Source organism: Symphalangus syndactylus, chromosome 21, assembly GCF_028878055.3.
Source record: "Symphalangus syndactylus isolate Jambi chromosome 21, NHGRI_mSymSyn1-v2.1_pri, whole genome shotgun sequence".
In the NCBI taxonomy this organism is placed as follows: Eukaryota; Metazoa; Chordata; class Mammalia; order Primates; family Hylobatidae; genus Symphalangus; species Symphalangus syndactylus.
The window spans coordinates 53555753-53573067 of record NC_072443.2 but is presented as its reverse complement, the minus strand read 5'-3'; the positions used below and the strand labels follow the sequence as shown (position 1 = coordinate 53573067).

At 44.7% G+C, this 17315-nt stretch overlaps 1 protein-coding gene across 15 annotated transcripts in view; it reads left to right on the top strand.

The window, feature by feature from the left end:
* NR2C2 (nuclear receptor subfamily 2 group C member 2) overlaps positions 1-17315 on the top strand; it is a 103373-nt gene that overhangs the window by 77179 nt on the left and 8879 nt on the right. For all 15 annotated transcript variants that reach the window (XM_063630270.1, XM_055260338.2, XM_055260337.2 and 12 more), the window contains 7 exons: positions 712-805; positions 5177-5310; positions 7197-7374; positions 9330-9451; positions 11580-11719; positions 14935-15072; positions 16074-16179. In XM_063630270.1, coding sequence (XP_063486340.1) covers positions 712-805; positions 5177-5310; positions 7197-7374; positions 9330-9451; positions 11580-11719; positions 14935-15072; positions 16074-16179 — 912 coding nt within the window. The remainder of the gene's footprint in view (positions 1-711; positions 806-5176; positions 5311-7196; positions 7375-9329; positions 9452-11579; positions 11720-14934; positions 15073-16073; positions 16180-17315) is intronic.

The window sequence follows — 17315 nt, the reverse complement described above, 5'->3', positions numbered from 1 at the left end:
GATGGAGGAGGCACAGACATGTCCTATAACAGGCACTGTTGTGGCTTCCCACCCATCTGCCATAGCCTCCAGCGTTGTGTTGCCTAATTCTACCCCTTCTGGAGCTGCTCAGTCACACCTCTGGACAGGCCTAAGGATGCCTGATTTATGATGGGGTCAGAAATTCTCCTAGCCTTGAATTCAGATTATGTCCTGCAATTTAGGCATCATTCATACAGGAAAACAATTATTTTATAATTCAAGATTGGGGCATTTCTGCAGTACACACAAAAGGCCTAAAGTGAGATAAGGTCTCAGTGCTACAGTTAATTCGTACATTCTTTTTAATATAATCTATTGAACTTACTTTAAAAGGAACAGAAAGAGGGGAAAACAAGCAATCCAAAATATATCAGAGAGAGAGCTGGAGTTGAGGATGCCTTGATGATTTTCTGAAAATCAAGTTAACTTTTCTTGGCAGAATGGCCACAGTCTGTAGTCGTCCTGGAAAGCCCTGGGGGATGCATCTGCATTTCATCCTGTCTCAATTTGTAAACCTGACTCTATGTACATCTCATTGCAGAAGAGATGGGTGGGGGTTCTGCTTAGTCACTAAGTGGCTGAGTACTATTCAGACAGCTTCACAAATGTGGAAGGACAGGTAAATGCAGCATGATCATACTGTGCATAAAATGTTGGAAGCTACCCTGAGTTTCTTTATGTCTTAAATAGACAAACAGGTCTTCTTGATCCAGGGATGCTTGTGAACATCCAGCAGCCTTTGATACGTGAGGATGGTACAGTTCTCCTGGCCACGGATTCCAAGGTGACGTTCTCTACTCATGCTTTCTCTCATCCTTTATGTTGACATTGCAGGCTGCTTCTCTAACTGCATGCACCACTTTCTTCCTGGCCTTCAGATACCACATCAAAAGCGTGACCTACGTCTCGGTCTCCTTATTGTTGTGATAGCTATCTTGTGATTTGTTTTAGAGATGCTGATGGCTTCTCAGATCAGAGCTGGCTGGTCATAATCACTGTAACATGTCAGTCTAGAGGTCAATTTGGTGGACATTCGGTGGTTCTCTTTTCTGTTATAGTTTTCTTTTTCTCTTATACACATTGGCAGACTACTAGCATACCAAGGAAAGGGCTATTTATGAGATGGCCTTTTTGCAAAAGCTCCAAGTTCCTTTTTATTAGATGATCTTCAGGAGGAAGCTCAGCCAGGAATCTGTCAATTCCAAAACTTTGCTAGAGCAGATCAGTCATAGGGATTTAACTTGTGGACAGAGATGTTTGTCAGTCCAAAAGGGGGAGACTTGCTGGCTCCTGTGAAGATAACCAAGGAGGGGGATTTTTTCCAGGCCAGAGAACTCACTGTTTTTCTCATCTTGGTGCTCCTGATGTAAACCAAGTAATGAGGAAGTAGTAGCAGCAAGCCACAACTCTTAAGAGGGTGACTTGGTAATTGAGAACACTGGCATTGCTGCAACCATTAGAACCAGAGCAAGGCCTGCAGGCTTCCTCCTCATCTGTTCACAGTCTCATTCATGGGTGTATTCAGGGCATTACAGGGCATCCTCTTTTGGGAAAGAGAAGACAAAATTTAGAGCTGCCCTGCATGCCTTGGTCCTCAGGCTGGGCCTTGCACCTTCTGTCTTTGGGCAGGGGCCACATGCATGATGGGAGCTGTTGGATCACGCATTGTGGGCCTAGCTTATCACCAGCACACATTCTACAACAGTGGCTCTGACTGCATGGTCGAATGCAGAGGAAGCGTAAGCCTGAAAGTAAGGCCCAGATAACCTTAAAAACAGATTACCAAGGGATTCACAGCAACCATTCTATTGAGCCATCCACACAGAGACTGGGAATGAGAACCAAGACTCCAGAGCTGGCTATACCTGGGTTCAGAGTCTGACACTGCTCTTGGTAGCCACATGCTTCTTTCCTGCACTTATAAATTTCTTGGTACACAGTGAGCATTCAATAAATGTTAATGGTTAGGAATTAGTTATTGTCACTTTGGAGGAGAATGACCACAAAGCTGTATGGTATTTCAGGAATCAAGAGAAAGAGCTTCAGAGGCAGACTGTGTCTACCCCATTCCTTCCTGTGTACAATGGAAACAACAATACCCCCCACAGAAGTTTGATACAAATAATAAAACATATGCAAAGCACCCACAGGAAGCTACTTTCAGAAATTGTTTTCCAATTTTACTTTGAAGTAATTATACATTTAAAATAATTTACTGTGAAGGAAGTACAGCGCTGTTACAGAGCTCCCACATAGCCTTCACCCAGGTCCTCCCAGTGGTTATGTCATACATACCTAGGGTACAGTATCACAACCAGGACATTGGCTTTGGTACAAACCGTATGTATTGTTCTGTCTTTTTTATATTTCATTCTTCTTCAACTTCATTTCCTTCAACATACCTTTCTGTTATGAGGATCTTACAGTAGCTGCACAATATTCTATGTGTCTGTTGTGATTTATTAATCATTTCTGTTTATGACCTTTTCTACTGATTCTAGTTTTTCATTTTGTAATCAAGACACAACCTTGTGCGTACATACCTTGGTTTGAGTATATCTCTGGCTTTCTTTTCTTTTCTTTTCTTTTTTTTTGAGACAGGGTCTTGCTCTGTTGCCCAGGCTGGAGTACAGTGGTATGATCTTGGCTCATTGCAGCCTCCACCTCCCAGGTTTAAGCAATCTTCTTACCTCAGCCTTCTGAGTAGCTGGGACTATAGGTGCACAGCACCACGCCTGGCTAATTTTTCGTATTTTTTTTGTAGAGACGGTGTTTCACCATGTTGCCCAGTCTGGTCTTGAACTCCTGGACTCAAGCAATTCACCCACCTTAGCCCCTTCAGAGTGCTGGGATTACAGGCATGAGCCACTACCCCTGGCTTTCTTTTTTAGTTGAAATATAATTTACATGCCATAAAACTCACACTTTTAGTGTATAACGTAGTGGTTTTTGGTGTATTTACAAGGTTGTACAAACCATCACCACTATCTAGTTTTAGAATATTTTTGTCACCTCAGAATAAACCCCGAACCCCATTGTGTAGTCATTCCTCCTTTCTCCCTTTTCTCAAACCCTACCAACCACTAATCTGCTTTCTGACTCTATGGTTTTGTCAACTCTGTACATTTCATATAAAGGAAATCATACAATATATGGTCTTTTGTGGCTGGCTTCTTTCACTTAGCATGTTTTTAAGGGTCATCGTGATATAACATGTATCAGTACTTCATTCCTTTTTATTGCCAAATTATGCACCTCTGTTTTTTTTTTTTTAAGACAGAGTTTCACTCTTGTTTCCCCGGCTAGAGTGCAATGGTACCACCTCGGCTCACTGCAACTTCCGAAGGCCTGCTGAGTTCAAGCAATTCTCCTGCCTCAGCCTCCCGAGTAGCTGGGATTACAGACATGTGCCACCACACCCAGCTAATTTTGTGTGTTTTGTTTTGAGATGGAGTCTCGCTCTGTCGCCCAGGCTGGAGTGCAATGGCGTGATCTCAGCTCACTGCAGCCTCTGCCTCCCGGGTTCAAGCAATTCTCCTGCCTCAGCCTCCTGAGTAGCTGGGATTGCAAGCGTGTGCCACCACACCCAGCTAATTTTTGTATTTTTAGTAGAGATAGGGTTTCATCATGTTGGTCAGGCTGGTCTTAAACTCCTGACCTCACGATCCGCCCACCTCGGCCTCCCAAAGTGCCGGGATTACAGGCGTGAGCCACTGCTCCTGGCCAATTTTGTGTTTTTTGTAGAGTTGAGGTTTCACCATGTTGGTCGGGCTGGTCTCAAACTCCTGACCTCAGGTGATCTGCCCATCTCGGCCTCCCAAAGTGCTGGGATTACAGGCGTGAGTCACCACGCCCAGCCTAATAATACACCTTTGTATGGCTATACCACATTTTATTTATCCATTAGTCAATTGATGGACATTTGTGTTGTACCACTTTACATTCTCACCAACTGTGTAGGAAGGTTCTGATTTCTCCACATCCTTGCCAACACTTGTTATTATCCATCTTTTGGATTGTAGCCATCCCAGTGGATGTGAAGTGTTATGTCATTGTGATTTTGATTTGCATTTCTCATGATGTTGAGCATCTCTTCAAATGCTTGTGGGCTGTTTATATATCTTCTTTGGAGAGATGTCTGTTATCTTTGGGGTTTTGTTGTTTCATTTTGTTTTTGAGACAAGGTCTCACTCTGTCTGATAGGCTGGACTGCAGTGGCACAATCATGGCTCAGTGCAGCCTTGATTTCCTGAGCTCAAGAGACCCTCCCACTTCAGATTCCTAAGTAGCTGGGACCACAGGCACACACCACCATGCCTGGCTAATTTTTTTTTTATTTTTTGTAGAGACAGGGCCTTGCCATGTTGCCCAGGCTGGTCTCAAACTCTTGGGCTCAAGGGATCCTTCTGCTTTGCCCTCGCAAAGTGCTCTTTTTCCTTTTTTTTTTTTTTGACATGGAATCTTACTCTGTCACCCAGGCAGTGGCACAATCTCAGCTCACTGCAACCTCCGCCTCCTGGGTTCAAGTGATTCTCCTCCTTCAGCCTCCTGAGTACCTGGGGTTACAGGCACCTGCCACCATGCCTGGCTAATTTTTTATATTTTTAGTAGAGACAGAGTTTCACCATGTTCGCCTGGCTGGTCTTGAACTCCTGACCTCAGGTGATCCACCTGCCTCGGCCTCCCAAAGTGCTGGGATTACAGGCATAAGCCACTGCGTCCAGCCTCTTTTTCCATTTTTAAATTGGGTTGTCTTTTTATTATTGAGTTGTTAGTGTTCCTTAGATATTCTGGCTACTAAACCATTATCAGACATATGATTTGCAAATATTTTCTCTCATTCTGTGAATTGTCCTTTTGTTTTATGGGCTTTTACTTTCTTGACAATTTCTTTTGAAGCACAACAGTTTTAATGAAGTCTGATTTATCTGTTTTTGTTGTGTCATTTTGTCACATATCTAGATGTGTGTAAATACCACCACACCAAGATACAGAACTGTTAAATCACCAAAAAGATCTTCCTCGTGTTGCCCCTTTGTAGTCACACTCCCCTCTCCTCGAAGCTGTTTTTGAACCAGCATTATAACTTCATTGGCCTGAGAGTCATTTGCATATCTGTGTTCATTTTTAATGTCAGTATTTTTTTGTTTAATAGGCTGAAACAAGCCAGGGAGCTCTGGGCACACTGGCAAATGTAGTGACCTCCCTTGCCAACCTAAGTGAATCTTTGAACAACGGTGACACTTCAGAAATCCAGCCAGAGGACCAGTCTGCAAGTGAGATAACTCGGTACGAGCCCATGAGGGTGGAGGCCCCCCTCCTCGCCTGGACACCCTCCCTCTATTGTGAGGGTGGAAAACAGCATGTTGGTACCTGTGCTGTATTTAACTAAGGATGATAAAATTGTTACAATGACCCTGCACATCTGTCTTCTTTCAAATTTTAACTATGGGAACATAGACCCACCTACGTTATACAGTATAAAACAATCAAAACTTCTTTTCATTCCCAACCATGGAAAAGGAAATTGAGTAAATCAGTAGAAGTAGGAGGAAAGCTCTAGTGGACAGTGGTTATTTGTATTAATTACTGTTTAATAATGCATCTGCATATTAAGAGTTCATTCCCTTTCCTACTTCTGTTTTAACCTATTTTTCTCATCTATATTTTTTCTTTTTTTTTTTTTTTAATAGAGATGGGGTCTCACCATGTTGCCTAGGCTGGACTAGAACTCCTGGGCTCAAGTGATCTTCCCGCCTCAGCATCCAAAGTGCTGGGTTTACAGGCGTGCGCCACCACCCCCAGCCCTCATGTATGTTTTTTCTTAGTAATGAATTCAGAGCTTAAATCCACCAAAGTAACTAGATTGTTAGTGGCTGATAGATAGTATGAGCTAATGCCAGACGTCGATAACTGCTACTAAGGATGTTTCTTCTCTGCAGTTTGGCTCTTGTGCTCTGCTGCTAACATGCCAGACCAGCCAGATACAAAGCTGGAAACTATACAAGTGTTCCAGTCCTTTGTTCACTTGTGGTCTGGTAACAAATAAGATCTAGGTCCAGTGGAAAGAGGGTGGGATTTGAATTAGGTAGAATTCTGGTTCTACCACTTACTATGTGGATGGTCTTGGAAAAGTTATTTAACAACTGTAAGCTCAGCATTCACATCTGTAAAATGGAAGATAATTTTTACCTTTGGAGGGTACTTGTGAAAAACAGAAATTGGGCCTAGGTGCAGTGGCTCACAGCTATAATCCCAGCACTTAGAGAAGCTGAGACAGGAGGATCACTTGGTCCTAGGAGTTTGAGACCATCTCTGAAAAAGTAAATAAAAGATAGATAGATAGATAGACCCCATCTCTGAAAGAAAGAAAAAGAGAGACAGAGAAAGAGAAGGAAGGAAGGAGGGAAAGAGAAAAGAAGGAAGGAAAAAGAGAGAGAAAAGAAAAGAAAGAAATTGTCCGTGAAGTTAGATAATACATAGCTCAGCGCTTAAGATGATGTGTAGATAATACATACAAGCTTTCATTGTTTGCCGGATGCAGTGGCTCACGTGTGTAATCCCAGCACTTTCAGAGGCCAACGCAGGTAGATCACCTGCAGTCAATAGTTTGAGACCAGCCTGGCCAACATAGTGAAACCCCGTCTCTACTAAAAATACAAAAGATATAGCCAGGCATGGTGGCAAAAGATATAGCCAGGCATGGTGGCAAAAGATATAGCCAGGCATGGTGGTGTGTGCCTGTAGTCCCAGCTACTTGGAAGGCTGAGGCAAGAGAATTGCATGAACCCAGGAGGTGGAGGTTGCGGTGAGCCAAGATCACAACACCGCACTCCAGCCTGGGTGACAGAGCAAGACTCAGTTTCTAAAAAATGAAAAAAATTACCTGGGTGTGGTGGCGTGTGCCTGTAGTCCCAGCTACTCAGGAGGCTGAGGCACAAGAATTGCTTGAAGCCAGGAAGTAGAGGCTGCAGTAAGCTGAGATCCTGCTACTGCACTCCAGCCTCTGTGCTATCCCAAAAAAATTTTAAAAAGAAGCTTTCATTGTTAGCGTTTCCCTCACAAAGTAGAATTTAATTATCTTTTCCCACTGTAGTTTTTCTAAATCATAGCTAGAATTCTGTTCCCCCTAAAAGCTGTAGATTCACAATTACACGTTTCATTTTTGCTCACAGGGCATTTGATACCTTAGCTAAAGCACTTAATACCACAGACAGCTCCTCCTCTCCAAGCTTGGCAGATGGGATAGACACCAGTGGAGGAGGGAGCATCCACGTCATCAGCAGAGACCAGTCGACACCCATCATTGAGGTTGAAGGCCCCCTCCTTTCAGACACACACGTCACATTTAAGGTGAGTGGATTCAGCCTAACCATGTGCCCCCAACCTGCTGGGGGATAGGTTCTGTACCAAAGCCAGTCTGCAGTTTTAAAAATCAAAACCTTGGGGCCAGGCATAGTGGCTCATGCCTGTAATCTCAGCACTTTGGGAGGCCAAGGCACATGGATCACTTCAGCTCAGGAGTTCAAGACCAGCCTGGCCAACATGGTGAAATCCCATCTCTACTAAAAATACAAAAATTAGCCGGGCACGGAGGCGCATGCCTATAGTCTCACCTACTCAGGAGGCTGAGGCATGAGAATCGCTTGAACCTGGGAGGCAGAGGTTGCAGTGAGCCAAGATCACGCCACTGCACTCCAGCCTGGGCAACAAGAGTGAAACTGCCTCAAAAATAAATAAATAAGTCAAAATGAAACCTTGGAGTGAGTTCATCTTCAATCTGGTATTTGATATTATGACTTCAAACTGGATCTTGTATTCCAGAATGATAGTCCCATTATGAAGCATCTTCACTTGTCTTTTGCTCACAGTGCCATTTGGTTCTGAAGGTAACCTTGAAGCAGGCGTGGCCCATCATTACTAAGACAGGCTGACATAGTGGTAACTGCTGAGGGCTGAATGCTCTGCCTCTGCCTCTCTGTGACTGCCTGGCTGCCCCATGGGCTCAGGCAGGCACTTTTGTCTCTTCTCTGTGTCATAGAAACCCTCATATAAAATCTACAACAAGCAGGCAGCCAGCCATTGATCTTCACTACTCTGCCCTCTAGAGCCACAGAAAGTAGATCCCTTGAAGAGTGCTGTTAAGGCCTCACGGGTCTTCCCCGTGCTGTCATTCACTGGTCTCACTTTTTCTACAGGACACTCAGAGGGTACCTGAAGCCCTCTCAGTCTCTAGGTCTCCAGACTGCTGAGTCTTCCTTTTCCCTCAGAATTTTTTTTTTTTTTTTTTTTTAACAAATACCTAGGCTGAAACGTAGTGATGTGATTGTGGCTCACTGTAACCTCAGACTGCTGGGCTTGAACTCCTGGGCTCAGGTGATCCTCCTGCCTCAGCCTCCCAAGTAGCTAGGACTATAAGCATGCACCACCATGCCCAGCTAATTTTTATTTTTATTTTTTGTAGAGATGGGGTCCTTGATATGTTGCCCAAGCTGGTTTCAAACACTTGGCCTCAAGCAGTCCTCCCACCTCAGCCTCCCAAAGTGCTCCTATCACATGAGCTGCTTAGCTCTTACTTACTGCTACTTTAAGACCATCTCCCAAAATGCCTGCTAGTCCATGAAGTTGGTCCCTGTTACCCAGATTTTTGTGTTTTTTTTTTTTTTTTTTTTTTTTTGAGACTGAGTCTCACTGTCACCCATACTGGAGTGCAGTGGTATAATTTTGGTTCACCACAACCTCCACCTCCTGGGTTCAAGCGATTCTCCTCCCTCAGCCTCCCAAGTAGCTGGAACTACAGGTGCACGCCACCACACCTGGCTAGTTTTTGTATTTTTAATAGAGACAGGGTTTCACTATGTTGTCCAGGCTGGTCTCGAACTCCTGACATCAGGTGATCTGCCTGCTTCAGCCTCCCAAAGTGCTGGGATTACAGGCATGAGCCACCCACACCTGGCCCCTGTTCCCCAGATTTAATTTAGACCTTAACCTATGGCTCAAAATGGAATTGCCATAGAACAAATAACAGTTTAGCTGAGGCAAGACTTGAGGAGTATGTTTTTGTGGGGGTGGGCTGGGAAGATACCCCTTAGGCTTATGGACCACATTCCAAGGCCCATTAGACCCTAGTTCACTGAGCAAGAAAACATGGGGAGTCTGTGCAGGCCCCCTGACTGCATGGGACTTCAGAATCAGACAGCGACTCTAGATGCCACTGCTATTGAAGCATGACAGGGATACATGTTGACAGACAAAGCCATCCCCTGTCCTTCCTTCACCTCCTGTGCCATGTGCCTCCTCTTTTCCAGCTAACAATGCCCAGTCCAATGCCAGAGTACCTCAACGTGCACTACATCTGTGAGTCTGCATCCCGTCTGCTTTTCCTCTCAATGCACTGGGCTCGGTCAATCCCAGCCTTTCAGGCACTTGGGTAAGTGGCCACTTTCTGTGCATGTATCCTTGGGCAGGGGCCTTCCTCTCCCTAGGAATGACCTGGAAGAACTCTGAGGGCCCATCTAGTTTGACTGTTCCTATGACCTCATTCAAAGGACCCTGAGTTTTTTATTAAATATAGGTAGTGGACTGGTAGCAGGATTACAAGTTGCCAGTTCTGCAGTGTTCCTCTAACCTTTATGGAGCCTCCTAGATACACCAAGGATTTGGTGCTGGGAGCTGGGGATGGAGAAGAATGTAGAAGGCCAGGGTAGTCCCCAGCACTGTGCTATGCACAGTGTGACTCACAAACTGAAGCCAGGCCGGGAACTGTGCCTAGGCCTTAATAAGGTGAATGTGAATCAGCTGTTTCCTCAAACATGGATTTACAATCTCACACAAGCCACAGTGCCAACTGGCACATTGAGTAGTACAGATCCTGGTGTCATCTCTACAGGAAACCCCCCCTTTTTCTTGCTTTCTTGAGTACCACTTGTGTATGTTTCTCCTCTAAATCCCGACATTGGCTCTGCCAGTGTGCCATCAGGTGGCTGGCAGTCTGGTTGAAAGATAAGTAGCCATATAAAAATGGAAATACAATGAGAGTCATTGCATATTGCAGAGTAACCATCCTTAGGTAATACGTGGAAAACACTAGAATGGAGGGCAGGGTTGTCTAGTAGTTGACACTATTGTCTTTGAGGCAAACAGAGCTGGTTGTCAGGCCATAAGAATAGTGCTTGTCAGCTATGTGGCCTTGTGCAAGTCACTTTACCTCTCTGAGCCTCCAGTTTCTCATTGTAGAATCCTTGCGTGGGTTTAAGATCTATAAAGCTCTTAACCCAGTGCCTGGTATGCAAGGGACTCAGCAGAAGGCAGTGTGGTTCTGTGGGTCAGGTGGTATGGGATGTGTCCTGAGTAGTTGTTAGAATGGTCACCTCCCTCCATGATTAAAGGAAAGGCAGTCAGAATTGTCTCATTCTCCAGGGAGAATTAGACAGGTAGTGACGGCTAAACAAGTATTAGGAGTTTCATTGTTAGCTCTTTGGGAGAATGGCCTACCCCTTGCTACTGTGTGGTAGGTGGTGTAACCTCAGGCTTTTTTTTTTTTTTTTTAAATAACACCACAGTCCACAGTTAATAGTACTGATAGGTACCTGAGATTTTTTAAATGAGGTCAAAACGTAGTTACCCACTGCCCTGAGTGTACTTTTTCTAGTTGGGTAATTTGGAACCTCCTCCACAGAGTTTCTCAGTCCGGGCTAGATAAAATGTGCTACCACATTTGAAGTGGTTTCAGTTACGTTTCATGTACTATTTTTCATAAGTTAGCGTTCAGGGCAGTGATCATAGTAAAATACTAGACGTGCATCTGGGGCATTTGGGAATGACACAGTGCAGTAGCCCTGGTTCTCACTGCCTTCCTGTGGCTGGGCCACACTTAAGGCAACTGGAAGAAACAGCTTTGTCAAGACAGCCCAGTTTCTCTGGCCTCCTGAAATCTTGAGACAGGTGAGGGAATGCAATTTAGGGGTTTCTGAGAATAAGGATGTATTGTTTTGTGATGTGCCAACTTTGCTGACTAACCTGAGTAGAAGTTAGCCAGGGTAGGGCTGGCAGCGGCCTTAGCTGGACCCTCATCCTCCCTGCTTCAGTCTCGGATCCAGCACAAAGCCTGCCTCCTGCCCTGCAAGGTTGCAGGGCATGTTTCTGCCCTTCGGAATCTGTACTCAGCTCTTAGTCTTTTGGTCCCCATAGCCTCTCATGACCTTGGCTGCAGGACGTAAGTAACTGATACCATTTCCTGGGACAGAGCCAATCCAGGATGCTGAGGCTTTAGAAGGCTGTAGGTAATGATGGTTTGGCCATACCTATTAAAATTTTTTTATTATTTAAAGAATGTTTTTTAAGAGAATAGTTGATCATTAGAAGGACTTTAGTTAAAACATTCATAGACTTATTCATAGACTTCACCCTTTTATTGAAGAATGATCCTGGATAGCACTTCAACAAACACTTGCTGAATTCACCTGTTTGGGAAATGCTGGGACTTAGTGCCTGGATGCCCCACAACCTTGGAGAAATGCCAACACACACCACACTCAGGCTCCTCTCTATATTCCTAGGCAGGACTGCAACACCAGCCTGGTGCGGGCCTGCTGGAATGAGCTCTTCACCCTCGGCCTGGCCCAGTGTGCCCAGGTCATGAGTCTCTCCACCATCCTGGCTGCCATCGTCAACCACCTGCAGAACAGCATCCAGGAAGGTAGGGCACAGGGACTTGGGGCTGGGGTGTGTCTTGGTTAAGCCTGGTGGCCATGGAGCAGAGCCCAGTCCCCTGGTTGGAGACTCATGTCAAAGACACCTTTGTTGACCCAGGCTGGCAACATAGCAAATTGGATAGCCTCAGTTTCCCACAGCATCCATAGGCTGAGAGAAGTTTGACTGTTAAGTTATGGAACCTTTGGGCTGGGCATGGTGGCTCACGCCTGTAATCCTAACACTTTGTTAGGCCAGGCAGGAGGATCACTTGAGCCCAGGAGTTTGAGACCAGTCTGGGCAACATAACAAGACCTTGTCTTTACAAAAAGTACAAAAAATTAGCCAGGCCTGGTGGCATCTGCCTGTAGTCCCAGATACTCAGGAGGCTGAGGCAGGAGGATTGCTTGAGCCCAGAGTTTGAGGCTGCAGTGAGCTGTGATCATTCCATGTACTCCAGCCTGGGTAATAGAGCAAGATCCCATCTCAATGAATGAATGAATGAATGTTACAGGACCCCTTATCAGTCAGAATATGTAAATTTTTGCCAGACTGCCCTCTTCATACGATTAATACGAAGAAAAAAATGGAAAAGGTCAACTTCTTGATAGGCATTTAGTGATGTTTTCAAAATAATCACAGCTGATATTTTCATCTTCATTGACAGGTTACTTTTCTCATGTATAATAGTTCACAGATCCTCACAACCCTATAAAATAGGGACTATTACCTCATTTTTCCCTATGGAGGAACTGAGGCCCTGATTAGTTCCCTGGCTTGCCCAGATGAAACAGTAAATACAAAAACTAGGGCACAGGCTGGGTGCAGTGGCTCACTCCTCTAATCCGAGCACTTTGGGAGGCCAAGACGGGGGATCAATGGAGGTCAGGACAGTCCAGCTTGGCCAACATGGTGAAACCCCTTCTCTACTAAAAATACAAAAAAAAGGCCAGGTGCGGTGGCTCACGCCTGTAATCCCAGCACTTTGGGAGGCCGAGGCGGGTGGATTGTCTGAGCTTGGGCGTTCGAAACCAGCCTGGGCAACATGGCGAAACCTCGTCTCTACTAAAAATACAAAAAATTAGCCAGGCGTGATGGTGGGCATCTATAATCCCAGCTACTTGGGAGGCTGAGGCGGGAGAACCGCTTGAACCTGGGAGGCGGAGGTTGCAGTGAGCCGAGATCACGCCACTGCACTGCAGCCTGGGCAACAGAGCGAGATTCTGTCTCCAAAAAACAAAAATTACCCGGGCATGGTGGCGCATGCCTGTAATTCCAGCCACTCGGGAGGCTGAGGCATGAGAATCGCTTGAACCCAGGAGGCAGAGGTTGCAGTGAGCCGAGATTGCGCCACTGCACTGCAGCCTGGGTGACAGAGTGAGACTATTTCAAAAAAAAAAACAAAAAAAACTAGGGCACAAACCCACATCATGCTGACCCCCTAGTCCAGGACATACGTACCTCACCCAGCCTGCTCCTTAAGAGTGAACAAATAACTTTTCTAGTGAGATCTGTGGCAACTATCTAGTATTTGGTGTTCAAAACACCAGCAGTGTCAGGAATAGGACGCAGCCATTGTAGTCTCTCCATGTGTAGCATGTCCGCAACACTCTGAAGACCACTGTCATGCCCAGGATTTGAAGTAACACTGAAAATCGACACTTGTAGCTGAAGTGGAAGTTTTTGTTGTTGTTGTTTTGTTTGTTTGTTTTTTGATACAGTCTCTCTGTGTTGCCAGGCTGGAGTGCAGTAGCAATCATAGCTCACTACAGCCTTGAACCCCTGGGCTCAAGTGATCCTCCTGCCTCAGCCTCCCAAGTAGCTGGGACTACAGGCATGTGCCATCACACCCAGCTAATTTTTGTATTTTTTTTATAGAGGTGAGGTTTCGCTATGCTGCCTAGGCTTGGAATTTCACTTTTAATTGGGCATTCCAGGTGTTTGATATCTGGGAATGTGAGTGACATAGTCATACATTGTTTTTCTAGTTATTTCCTTGGAATAGTTACGTAAGGGTGAAGTTTAAAAGACCCTATAACAGGCTGGGTGTGGTGGCTTACGCCTGTAATCCCAGCACTTTGGGAGGCCGAGGCAGGTGGATCACTTGAGGTCAGGAATTCAAGATCAGCCTAGCCAACATGGTGAAACCCTGTCTCTACTAAAAATACAAAAATTAGCCGGACATAGTGGTGAGTGCCTGTAATCCCAGTTACTTGGGAGGCTGAGGTAGAAAAATCGCTTGAACCTGGGAGGCGGAGGCTGCAGTGAGCCAAGATTGTGTCACTGCACTCCAGCCTGGGACAGAGCGAGACTCAAAAAAAAAAAAAAAAACCCTTACAACATTTTATTGAAGTTAAGTAAGATTTGTTCACAAATGAGCTTTAGTTTTCTTTGTTTTTTGGTGTTTTGTTATTGTTGTTCTTGTTGTTGTTGTTGTTTTTTGGGTTTTTTTGTGTGTTTTTTTGTTTTTTGTAGAGACAGAGTCTCATGATGTTGCCCAAGCTGGTCTCAAACTCCTGGCCTCAAGCAGTCCTCCTGCCTTGGCCTCCCGAAACATTGGGACTAGAGAGGCACGAGCCACCACAACTGGCCAGTTTTATTTTTAACTGAGTATAATAATACTAATACTGCCAGTAAAGTATTGTCATGAGGATTAAATGAAATAACATATAAAATTGTTCTGAAGCCAGGCATGGTGATGCACACTTGTAGTCCCAGCTACTCAGGATGCTGAGGTGGGAGGATCACTTGAGCTCATGAATTCAAGTTCAGCCTGGGCAACATAGTAAGACACCCAACTCAAAAAAAATTGTTTTGACAACTAAAAATTACCAGCATTTAATGTTCAGGTGCCTGCAGAGACTTAAAAAACCTAACCAAGTATATAAGCTGTGAGTCTTCAGAATAAAGGAATTATTACTCAGGTACAGAATAAAAGGAATTCACAATGTACACCTACAGGCCAGCTGCCTGGCAGCAGGGTCAGGGAGAATCACTGGTCTAGGAGTTTGTTATTGAGGCAGAACCCATATTGGAGCAGAATTTGGGTACCTCTTGTCACTTCATCTGCAGCTGGAAAATGAAGCTCTTGTTCACCTTGAGATTACTGATTTTTCATTAAAAAGTGAAATGGTCCCATTTCTTTACATATGTAGCCCCTCAAATAAGCTGGTTTTATTGTTCTTACCAGCCTTTCTCAGGATCTGTGATGTTGGTTTCTAGATAAACTTTCTGGTGACCGGATAAAGCAAGTCATGGAGCACATCTGGAAGCTGCAGGAGTTCTGTAACAGCATGGCGAAGCTGGATATAGATGGCTATGAGTATGCATACCTTAAAGCTATAGTTCTCTTTAGCCCCGGTAAGATATGTGGTGGGGACGCATGACCCTTTTCCACCTGTATCTACTGATGTTTCTGAACGTGAACATGTTGTCATCAGTGGTGTAGAAAGAGCCCTGCAGATTGTATGTGACCTAGTGGTCTTATGATAGGTGTTTTGCTAGATAAATACATAAACGCTTTTAAATTCTTGCCTTTACAGCCCCAAAGAATTATGCTGCAGTGCCTGATGATGTCACGCACTGAATAGATTTAATCTGTGTCCTAATTAAACCATTGGCCAAACAAGACTACAGCATACAAAAGTGTGCTACCACCCAATGTCCTTTTTCTTTTTTTTTTTTTTTGGCCCTTTGCCAGTTTCCAAGTTTTATTAGCGCATATAATTCAGTACACATTGAAGTTCCACCTGTTTGCCCACAGACTGTATAGCAGTAGCAGCAGCTGCTGCAGAGCATGCTAAAAGGTATGTTTGCAGGAGATGAAGAGGCAGCAATCATGATGCCTGGGCTGGCCTCACTCCCCTTATTAACTATTCTTTCAAGGCCTCTGGAAAAGTCACTTAGGCTAATTTTTCACCTCACAGTAAGGGGTTGGACACAGCTTAACCTTTTTGTCTTCCTTCCCAGCCCTTCACTCACAAACAACAAAATAGCTAATAAAATTGGGACAAATTATATAATTATTTAGAAAGTAAATGACAATTTCTAATTTTATGTGATAGTTTTTAAAACTATGTGTTTTCTAGGGTAGTAGGAAGCCAGATGTCCAGAACCAATCATGTGGGGCTGTTCAGACTGGCATACACTCAGGGTCCCCGACCTGCTCCCAGGAGCTTCAGGCTTGGGCAGAAAACAGAGGAAAAGCCAATGTTCTAATAATACCCAAACTAGATCAGTCTTTGAGTTCAATTTGTTGTACTTAAGAAGTTTGCAGAAGTTTGACTAAAAATACTAAGAAGTCTACAAGTGAGACTTTTCAAATACAGAGGGAATTGGGGGGGGTACTTTTCTGTTTTCAGATCATCCAGGTTTGACCAGCACAAGCCAGATTGAAAAATTCCAAGAAAAGGCACAGATGGAGTTGCAGGACTATGTTCAGAAAACCTACTCGGAAGACACCTACCGGTGAGGCATTCAGGCATATGCGCTCTTGCTTGGGGCTGCAAGGAGTGTGGCTGAGTCTGTAGTTTCTAATACAAATTATGTTAACCTTTCCATTTTTAGCAGCATGATAGAGCCTCCATTGGATCACACTCTAATTCTTGAGTTTTCTTTGTTTTTTCCAAGCTCCCAAGAGCTAGAGATAATTCTTGAATGCGAGAGGTGGTGTAGACTGTAGACAGTGCCAGTAGGAGGGCCAGGACTGTGGCTGGTTCTAGTTTTGCTGTGCGACGTGAGCGAGGCCTCAGATTGCTACTCTTTAATTGGAGGAGTTGGAACAGATGCTATGTGGCCTGTTTTGGGGCTAACACTGTACATGAGGCTTGAGTTCTCATGGAGATTCCTTTGTCCAGAATAGTTTGAAAGGTCTGCTCCTCTGGTCAGCATCCATTGAAGAGGCAGTGCTAGAGTACTTGACAGAAAAGTTCTTATTGACAGAAATCAAATCTGACCCCTATAAAGGAGTGGATGAGTTATATAAAGTCATTTTACCCTCAGATAAACTGATGGAAAAAAAGTTTGGGTGCAAATTAGTGGTATTATTTGTAATTAATGTGCAGCAAAAATATATGTATGAAAATTAGGGCAGGGCGCGGTGGCTCACGCCTGTAATCCCAGCACTTTGGGAGGCCGAGGCGGGTGGATCATGAGGTCAGGAGTTCAAGACCAGCCTGGCCAAGATGGTGAAACCCCGTCTCTACTAAAAATATAAAAAAAAAAATTAGCCAGGCACGGTGGCAGGCGCCTGTAATCCCAGCTACTGGGGAGGCTGAGGCAGGAGAATCTCTTGAACCCGGTGGGGTGGGCAGAGGTTGCAGTGAGCTGAGATCACGCCACTGCACTCCAGCCTGGGTGACAGAGTGAGACTCCTTCTCGGAAAAAAAAAAAAAAAAGCCTTTCTCATGCAGCTTTAGGCAGGAAAATTGTTCAGATCTGCCAAAGGTCAGAATGCGTTGGCAGGCTTTCCAGCCAAGGATGGAAGAGTGCTGCTTTCCTATGACAACTTCTGACCTACCAGAAGCTACATGAATTTCTGAGACTCTTTCAAGTAAAGTATTTCCTATTTCTCTCCCCACCGTGTCCCCCTAAAATAAACATTG